Genomic DNA, 10,788 nt, shown 5'->3' on the forward strand with positions numbered 1-10,788 from the left:
TAATGAACAACAAGTGAAAATGATTAGTAACAGCTAATTATATTTAACTTATATTCCTAAAAAACAACAAAAAAAAATTACCAACCATTAGTAACCAAACTCTTTAAGCCTTAAAGTAAATGAGAGATGTAAAAGTTGGATGTGATCACTACTGAGAGTCCTGAAATCCAAACTCGAGGTTGATGAATAAAAAATTGCTTTCAGTGGATGATTTAATAAACCCTTATAATTGAATTTAGCATTAAGACCACACTGATGAATCTTCAATAATGCACCACGAAGCCGATTATACACCTATTGAAACGTTTAAAAAGTAATAGAAAGTTGAAATAGCTAAAACTTCATAATTTATAGCCTCATAGCATTAGAAAATTCGGCAAACTTGAAACAGGAAACAAGATAGTAGCATGTACATCATTACAGCATAACATTAAGGTAACAGTTACTGATTGAATAATGAATTAGAATGAAGGGATAGAAAATTTATATTCAATTGTGGAGAAAAAAAAACAATGTCGTTAGTGAAAAACTAAAATTGGATAAACTTTCATCTCTCACTTTGGTGAGGTATTCGTATATATAGCTCCATCATGTATTATTTCGTGTAATCGAGTTAGCTGGACTGATGCGACCTAATATTGCTTGACGTTGTCTATTATGAGTTAACGTGGCTCTTGCCCCGTTGAAAAAGTTTCTCAGATAATGAAATCGCTTAAAAACTGAATACCAAAGAGACTATTCCGTGTATAGAATGGAGTTAAAAGTAGTTTTATAAATCAATACATATTATAAAGAGTGCCAAAATAAAGTATAATTACAAATAAAGAATTGTTTGAGTATTCATTCCAAACTTGTTCCAATTACGTTTTAGTGACAATTTTTCAGTAGCTCAAGCATCATGTAAATATTTAGGATAATATCAAATATTTTAAATATAGATAAAAACAACTCAATCAAATATAACTTGGACTTAATGACTAGAAGTAACGCTCAGTGGCTAGATGTCGTATAAATACTTAGGATACTACCACACTTTGTACAGACAGATTGAAACAACTCAATGAAGCTTAGTGACTAGATATAAACATTTCCTGTGAGCGAACTCTGCATGGCTATCAGCAGGAAAAAAAAATGTGTTTTTTCAATGAATATAAACGAATTTCCCTGCATTTCAGAATAAGTTTAAAGTTATGTAAATAACCCTGTCTGTAACAAACGGTAAGAGGATAAACCCTTGACCATGAAGTTATGTAAATAACCCTGTCTGTAACAAACGGTAAGAGGATAAATCCTTGACCGTGAAGTTATGTAAATAACCCTGTCTGTAACAAACGATAAGAGGATAGACCTTTGACCGTGAAGTTATGTAAATAACCCTGTCTGTAACAAACGATAAGAGGATAAACCCTTGACCATGAAGTTATGTAAATAACCCTGTCTGTAACAAACGATAATAGGATAAACCCTTGACCGTGAAGTCATGTAAATAACCCTGTCTGTAACAAACGATTTTATACAAACTGGGTGAAAAGTAAAGAAAGAGGAGATAGTATTTGATGTTTGCCAAATGTCAAGATTTTGGTTGGAAATAGTCAGAAGTACTGGTTTAATCTCTTCATTAAACATTTAGGTCGAATTAACACACGTTAATAATAACATTCATTTTTGTGACTCATCACATGCAATGCATTAATCACACAAAGCCCACTCTTTCAAAACGTCTTAATCAAAGGTTACTCATTTTAACGAATTTTAATTAATACTGATTGACGCTACAATATAACAAAGCTAGTCCTATATGTTTTCCACTTTGAGACACTTGTTGATTCCTATGTATTGTATGCCGAATGCGATCATGTGCTATCTCGGAAAATACTTTGACTTGTATGTAAGAAACATTCGTAGTATGTAGAAATAATGGCAGAAAGGAAGAGGGGAAATGCTCAACAGTTCAGTTGAAATGCTACTTAAGCACATAAATAACATGTTAGTGTTTGCAGCTATAATTCTCTTTTTACTTGACGTGAATTTATAATGGGCGTTGAATAAATAATGGAGTCTATAAAAGATAAAGTTAGTTTTCAGGATTTTCTTTATCTTTCTGTAATTGAATTATACATCTGGCTCTAATTACAAAACGCTATGAAGATTTTTAAAATTTCCTGTAACGACTAACTAAACCTAAAGCATTTATTTTAATTTTTTTTTATTATCTTTGTTGCTTGAATATGTTTCTAGGTTAAAAAAAATATTTACAGGTAATATTTTGAGTGAAACTTGCTTTAGGTAAAAGAAAATTTAATACTCGTTGTATTTGCATAATTGACGCATTTTCGGCATAAAACATCTCATAATCTCCTACATTAAAATTCCAGCTTCACTGGACTGTGACCTGCACATATCACATTCAGGTCACGCGCTTTCGTAACAGAAACGTGTGCAGATCAGATCCAACACGTGCACTCCGGTTCTAAAAGACCTTGTGACGTCACAATTTCTTTACACTGCCCGGACACGAAATGAATGAAGCAAGTTATAAAGAAAATAGGCGGCGCCACTGTGACTATAACCTTCCATGTTTTATCTGCAATCTTGGAGCCTTCAGGACACAACTGTCGCGACTTAGGTTTTTAACATAACCACAAGGGGTTATCATCTCACGTTGCGGCGGATAACAAGCTTTAGGATTTGTCGAATAGTTTCATTTGAAGAAAATCGCCGATTAAACGTATTATACTAACGTTATGATTATCATTTAAACACGTTATCAACGCGCTATTTTCAATGGCCTATCAACTTTGAAGAGCGTAAAATAATATAAATCTGGCAATTTAAAAAATGTTTACAACTACTTTAAAATTTTCTTTAATTTAGAAAAAAAAGAGAAAGAACTAGAACAGTGAAGAAGCTGAGAAAATCGTTGGAAATTTAATACCAAAGTAACACCAACAGTCGTTTTAAGACCTTGCCAAACAAGTAGTGAATGAATACAGAAAATTTTACGTCATATCAATGAATAAATATGTGTAATACTGCACGTGCGTCAGTTATTAGTAAGAGTTTCGTAATAAATTCTAAACATTCTACTTCACCACACATACATATATAATATTACCTAACGATTTGGTTATCATTACAGTGAGTAACACGCTCTTGAGTGCGTTTTTTATTAACTATAATGTTAACATTATTAGAGGTAAAAAGCCTGTGAGACCATGTTCATTAACTATTATGTTAATAACAATAATAACTTCCGATCAGGGTAAGTTATCTACTCAGAGCAACACCAAAAAAAAAAACAACCTCGCTATCACTATAGCTAATTAAGTATACTTTTCTTATGTTTTTAGTTATAAATATTAGAATGTATTGTTTCATCAGTTGAGTACCCTTAACAATCATATCAGTTGGGTAACTTCGGCCGTAAATCCAATAATATCTCGAGAAGTTCGGCCAGCTTAAGAGATCTAGGTTCAATCTTAAATACAAGTTCTAAGCTAAAACTGCAAAACAATTTTTGTAATAAAAGTATAATGATAAGCAACAAATGAAAGTAAAAAATAATGCCATTTGATATAATAACTAGTATAACCAGCATTACCAATGAAAGTAACAGCAAATAAGCAAAATTACATACCTTACTTATAGAACCCACAAAGACTAGTTTTTGCCTTGAACCATAGCCATTGATATATATTTGTTTGGAATCTTGCTCTCCCTAACGTTGCGCTTTACCAATATTGGCATCCCAACTATATAACGTCAGAGGTTTTCCTAACTGTGACAATTAAACCCACATGTTTTAGTTTAAACCGTGTCGGGTTGGTAGCATCAACTTTCCCACGGCACGTACAAAAACAAATGTTTATGAGGATAGAAAATACTTCTGTAGCCTGTTTCGTTTACTGTTATGTTAATATTATTTAGTACATTAAAATAGGAGACAACACTTATGGAATTGAATGAGTTTACAGTTATGTAGGTGTACGTCAGAGACCTACTATTAATGCTATATTTATATTTATATGAATCGTTCCGTAAAAATTAAGATTACATTAAGGAAATGAAAACGATTTGTGTGACTTAACTTCTGTGTCAACACTAAAGTAAGGGATAGGAATCATACGAACTTTTTTATTTCTCTCTTTTCATGTTAAATATAGAGTTTCTATAACCAAACCGCCGTCTTAAAGGGAACGGCAAAGTTCAAGTTTTCACTGATCTAATAACCGTATTTATGTTAATATAGTAAAATACTGTTGAGTCAAACCCCTACTTTGCATTTAAGTAACTATAAAGTTTTTCCTGGGGGGTGAAAACTGCTCCAACTTTGAAGGAGGGGTCGGGAAAATCCATATTATCATTTAATATATTATCAAATAAATACAGAAAAGTAGGCCCAGGAACAGCTCCCAGATTTGTTTAAGGGTTCTATCAACACGATACCAAGTAACATGTACAATGTTTAGTTGTGCTTTCATGCGTCATCAATCTAGCTCATATCAGTTGTGTTACGCGGTCACAATTATGATTTCTTACTATAATAAAAATAAGTTGACGACTAGAGGTTGCAGTACGCTGTTCTAATGATGCTTTTCTTACTATAATATGCACAAGTTGATGACTAGAGATTGCATTACGCTGTCATAATGTGATGTTTTCATTACTGTGATATGTACAAGTTGACGGCTATAGGTTGCAGTATGCTGTCGTAAAGATGTTATCTTTACTGTGATATGTACAGTCACTACATTCCTCGCTTCCAGCCCCATCCTAGTTAGTGACTTCAGTAACGTTTAACTTGTTACTTATCCTCCCCCTCCCGTCAATAGGGATGCAGCACGGTACGTTTGGCTTCGAGAAATTAGCCGCCCCAGTAGCACAGCGGTATGTTTGCGAACTTACAACGCTAGAAACCGGGTTTCAATACCCGTGGTGGCTCCCAGGAGCGTCGAGAGCCAGCCCAGGGTCATTAATATCATCGGGTCCCCCTTTCATTCTGTTTATTAACTTTTTCTGATTTTTCATAAAAGACATTTAGGTGACAAATTGCTTCAAGAATCCATGAAAAAGCAGTGGCCATTTTAATTCATTAAGTAGTATGTATTTCTAGTGAGCTTTGGAATATCCCACTGCCGGGCCCCTTAACAGGCTCCAGGTCCCGGAACAGCTGCCCCCTTGCCCCCCTCTCGTCAACCCTGGTAGTGGGCAGAACAGAGATAGCCTATTGTGTAACGTTGTGCTTAACTGCAGACAAAGAAACAACCATCGAGATATTAAGGACTGGGAAATCCTAAGATGTAATACAGTTTGAAAAATGGACATTTCGGTCTTTGATGGTGGGTAAGAACAGCTAAATTACATCGATGGGAGAGGAAAGCTATCACATGGTGTTAATTTGAGTACAAGAACATCATGAACACACGTGAACTCGATGTATAGAAATTAAGTGTATATGAGAACCAGGGAACAAATAATAGGCAATAACATAAGTTCGAATTGGTCAAATATATTTTTTGTCCATGATGAAAAATACTTTTAATATCAAAATACAATAGACAAAAACAATCTCACCTTTATGCTAATCATGTGAATTGTTGTGTTTATTTTTGAATTTAAATTTAATACAATCTTCAAGCTGTACAGAATTATTCAGTGCCCTCTTACTACAAAAACCATCAGTTTGTTTGTTTGTAATTATGCACAAAGCTACACAATGGGCTATCTGTGCTCTGCCTACCACGGGTATCGAAACCCGGTTTTTAGCGTTGTAAGTCCACAGACATACCGCTGTGCCACTGGGGGCAATACCATTAGTTAAGAATTATAAATAAGTATGGCATAAACAAAAAAATATAACTAAATCTATGAACAGTTGAATAATAGGTTGTTATCAATAAATTAAAAGTCTCTCTCTACTAAAACTCTTCTTTACACTTTCTGGTAAACATAAGATACATTACTTTGTTACATGTCAATCATGTACAAAATACCATTGTCCAATTGCATAAAGATTAAAACAATCTAACGTTCAACATATTAATTTCTAAACTAATTATAAGTAAAAACAAAAAAATAAAAATTTAATGAAGGGTTACTTTTAAAATAATGAAATAAATTAGCGTAAAACCTTGCTATAACAGCTATGTCTCTCTCGCTCTTTCTCTAAAGCTCCCAGAAACTTTAAATGAGATTCAAAACGACCATTATTGACTACTAACTGTAAACATGTTCTATTTTGTTAAATTAACAATTTAAACTGTCTATTAGAATAAGTTAGAAAGATTAAATACATAATTGTAATTAGGGGGTTTAAGGTGCTGTTTCTATTAAATTATTAAATGTGTTTCTCGTCCAGTTAGAACTGAAGCTTGCTTTGACAGAGGTGACAAATGTCGCTAGATTTCTATAAAATACATTGATAACTCAAATTTTGTATTGTGATCTTTAGTTAGCTACAAGGCCAAGATGGTATCACAATTAAGTTCTCAAACATATGTTATTTTTGCAAAAATATGTCAACAGTTTTAATTAAACTAAAAGCCAGCAATTTTCACCCAAGGGATCTATTCACAACCAACTGCGTACACTAAGAATTATTATCAAGACTATTGACTCATATTACCTGCTTAATGTATTCAGTAAAACAAGAGAAACCAAAACTGAAAATGTTTCATTATCTCGATAAACATTTAGACGTGATATATCTAAAAGTACGTATTTACATGTAGAAATAATAACTGGTGTCAAGGGATGCATAGCACTTGTGTATAATCTGGAGAAATATCCATTTTTGACCTTAAAGCATTTTGCTGTTCAGAAATTAACTTATGGTAAAATCTTACTAAAATCAGAAAACAGAAGAAAGCAATGTTTTATTATACATTCAAGTTTGTGTTGAGTCTTCATGTACAGAAATTGGGCAAAATAATGGAAATATCTCACTTTTATTTCTTATCTCCCAAGTTTTGATATCTGTACGAAGGTAAGATGTAGTCATATGGTAATTTAACTGTACATTGAGTTATTCTATATCATTGGGATTATCTGTATACAAGCAGTATATTATTGTTGTTGTTTTTTCAGAAAAAGGTTCTTAAAATGCAGAGCTAAATTGATCCGTCAAATATGCAGGTGAAGTCTAGCTGGATTCTCAGTGACACAAACATCCACAATAACAAATGTGCCCCGAGGAACAGTGTTTAAAGTGACGTAAGCATGGCTATCAAAAATTGAATCTTATCAGACTAACATAACAGTGGTCGAGAAATTAAGTTGTCAGATCGTGACAGACGAGCATGAACACGAGTAGTGAGACGAAAACAAAAGACTACAAAGTCAAAAGTGTGAGCAGAACCTAAAGTTAGCCTACAACAACCAATTCCTGCCAGAATAACTGGTAAGGAACTAAACAAGATGAGTTACCATGGTAAGTCTGCCATTCAGAAACCTGTAATAGCACCAAACCATGCAAAATCCCAAGTAAAATAGTGTCAAAAACATAAAAATTGGAAGATCGATCGAAGAACGTGGTTTGATCAGATGAATCATCTTTTACACTCTTCTTATCAAAGAGACGTGTTTATATTTGATTAAAACCAAAAGAAGCTTACAACTCTAAATTTCTTGTACCATCAGTTAAGAATGAGGAGGATCTGTATTGGTATAGACAGATTTTTGTTGGAATAATTTAGAGACTGTGATTTTAGTGAAAGGTAAAACGATAACAAATTATTACATAAACTTTATGCAGAACAGGTTTATCCTATGTAGAACTCTTTATTTTTAAATGGAGCTGGTCTGTTTCTAGAATACAATTCACCAATTCATGCTTCTGAAGTTGTTAAAGATTGGTTCAAAGAACACGAAGGAAACTTTGTGCAACTAACTTGGCCACTACAGTCACCAGATCTAAATGTTATCGATCCTCTATTTTCAGTTATTGAAACCAAGCTTCGAAGCAGATTTCTACCAACAACTTCAATAATTAGAAAATATTTGATCGACGAATGATAAAAAATATCATTGCCTGATGTACAACACCCCGTTTCATTAATTACACACCGTGTTAATGCTGCCTTGTCTGCTCATGGAGAACCAACTCCATATTAATAAACAAGCCCCCAGCGGTATGTTTGCGGACTTACAACGCTAGAATCCGGGTTTCGATACCCGTGGTGGGCAAAACACAGATAGCTCATTCTGTAGCTTTGTGCTTAATCACAAATATACATACACACATACATTAATAAGCAAAATGTAGAAATTAAAATGTGTTTCAATATTTTGTCCAAACCCCGTATTTCTAGGTCAGATAAAACATATAGTTAATCACTTGTTGAAATAGCTTTGAACATATATCCTCTGAAGTCAAACCAAGTGCATCATACAAGTTTAAAACATTTCAAAAAATTGAATACTACTTGATATACGATAGAATGTTGTAACTATCCCATAATTGCAGATGTCCACATTGTTACGATTCAAGATATTTTGTGGTGATTGTTCAAGCTAACTTGGTTGGAACAAGTTGGCATTATGATATAACAAAACCAATTTTGTTCAAGTTGAAAATAATAATTTGAAAACACAGTTTCGCAGGCTAATACGTCATTTTCCCCCAGTCTTTCTGTAGTTAATAATTGAGAATACAAATAAATCACTGAGAATATACCACAAGTTACAAATAGAATCTTTAAACAAAGTAGTTCGTTCGGTTGCCAACATACGAAGTGTAATATAAATATGAAATAGATTTTATGCGCAATCTTGTTGAGTCATACTACATAACGATTACGAAAACATCCTTTCATCCATACCCTAAAATACAGAACCAACTCTTAGTCAATCATATTATCTTAATGTCTATCAACTCAGGATGCAGCTGAGGTTTTTTTTTAGAATGCGGTAATCTGATTTCGACGATCGTACGTGTGTTTCCTCTTACAACTCGCCATTCAGTCTCTCACAAAAGATTATTAAACCACAGAAGCCGGTTTGGTCATATGCTACTTTATACATGACTTAAAACACCATCTACTGACATCTGAATAAACGAAATAAGCATTTAAGCAACGTTGTACATCAAATGTTCTTTCTCTAAGAAAATAAAAGAGAGAGAGAGAGAATAAGAATAAAATTATACTTCTAAAACACTAACATGGTTAAACTTAAAAAGTTCAATATAGAGATAAATTAAGCAGTAATTATAGCTAATCAAATGCATTTAAGAAAATATTGATTTAGAAAAAAACCTAATGAACTTAGTTTTTGATAATATGATACTATCCTTTATCCATTATCAGAGGAAAAGTATTCTTGTTAAATCTATGTAATTAAGATACGAGTGGTTATTTCGTTATAAAATATTCTTGTAACATGGACATTTCAGAAGATGCATTGTTTTATTTAACAAGATGTTTTCAGATGTTCATGTCCCACAGAAATAAATAATACAGTTTTAAATTTATTTTTAAATAAATTAACTCATATGTTCTAACATAAATTTATCATACATATCAATTTGGAATAGTGACAAAAGCCAAAAACTATATTTTTTCTTCGTCTGTTCTCTGTCACTTTAATCCAGTTCATTGACTACTCATATCCGTTTTATCTCAATAATAACAATTTCCAATGTTGTATGTATATTTTCATATGCTTCGTGGCAAAAAGGCGCTCCTCATTTTGAAAACATATTAAGTTTAAAGTCATATTACTGATTCTTCAAGAACCTTTATAGACACTAAAATAAGAGTTACCTGCTTTCTCTGTTTAATAATCAAAAACCAACGTTTGTTTTTAGAAGTTAACTATTTGAGACGTGAACATGCCACATGTGTGTTGATGTCATTTTCACAACCACCTTCTAAATATTCTTTACGTATAGAGAGACATAAGTAAGGGATAGTATTGATAACTGACATACCAGTTTGTTGAAACTCACAGGATGGCGTTCCATCTTATAAAAGTTTGGAAACTGTTGAGATTTGACTGAGGAGTATCTTATGACTGACATTGTCATTGTAATGTGTTCCTGCAGTAAAACCAACAATATCTCATATATTACCGCGCGTTTATTTGACAACCACAGGTTGTTGTTGTTTCGGTTTCTTTACCACAACGTACCGATTACCGCTAACAGTGATTAAAAATAAACAAACAAACAATAACAATAAAAACTATATATTTCAACTCCTAATCTTATCACTTTATAACATTTGTAAAGAAACACATCCTTCCATAATTCCATGTCAGGTCGCATGCAGATAACTTTCTGGGTGATAATACAGCTCTTCGCAAACGTCCTGAGCTTTGAGTTCAAGTTTCGTGAGTTAAGGGAAAAGTGGTTCTCTACGTCAAACTGTCCACTGTGCTGAACCTGTGTAGCAAGTTTTTCCATGTGAAATATTGCCATAAACACATGTGTAAAAACGCTTCTTCAACTGAGGTCGCTTGAGAAGGTTTCAGGGACGCAAAATTAAACTCATACTTCAAAGGGATAACTGTTACACACTCTTCCGAACACATGATTACAAACTGAGCTTCTGACTAAAAGGTTTTCGTGTTCGCATAGTCCGCTGTAGAAATCACGTGACCCAAAGAGCTGCTTACGAGCTGCGGCGCCAGGGAGGAGCCAAAGTTGACGTAGCAATCTTAAAAAGATGTTTTCAATCCTCTCAATCGCCTAGTCTGTGGAAAGAGATTTACAAACATTTTGTCATTTATTGTAAAATCACTGTCATAAACTGTAATAGTTATAAATCTTGTTGCTTTTTAATATGAGCG

At 33.2% G+C, this 10,788-nt stretch overlaps 1 protein-coding gene across 1 annotated transcript in view; it reads right to left on the reverse strand.

The window, feature by feature from the left end:
• The window catches only part of LOC106465694 (breast cancer anti-estrogen resistance protein 1-like), a 36,479-nt gene extending 25,936 nt beyond the window's left edge, over nucleotides 1-10,543 (reverse strand). Inside the window, exon 1 of the mRNA XM_013925932.2 lies at nucleotides 9,929-10,543. Coding sequence (XP_013781386.2) covers nucleotides 9,929-10,024 — 96 coding nt within the window. The 5' untranslated portion in view covers nucleotides 10,025-10,543. The remainder of the gene's footprint in view (nucleotides 1-9,928) is intronic.
• Between the last annotated feature and the right edge of the window lie 245 nt (nucleotides 10,544-10,788).

This window comes from Limulus polyphemus, unplaced genomic scaffold (assembly GCF_000517525.1).
Source record: "Limulus polyphemus unplaced genomic scaffold, Limulus_polyphemus-2.1.2 Scaffold2022, whole genome shotgun sequence".
Classification (NCBI taxonomy): domain Eukaryota; kingdom Metazoa; phylum Arthropoda; class Merostomata; order Xiphosura; family Limulidae; genus Limulus; species Limulus polyphemus.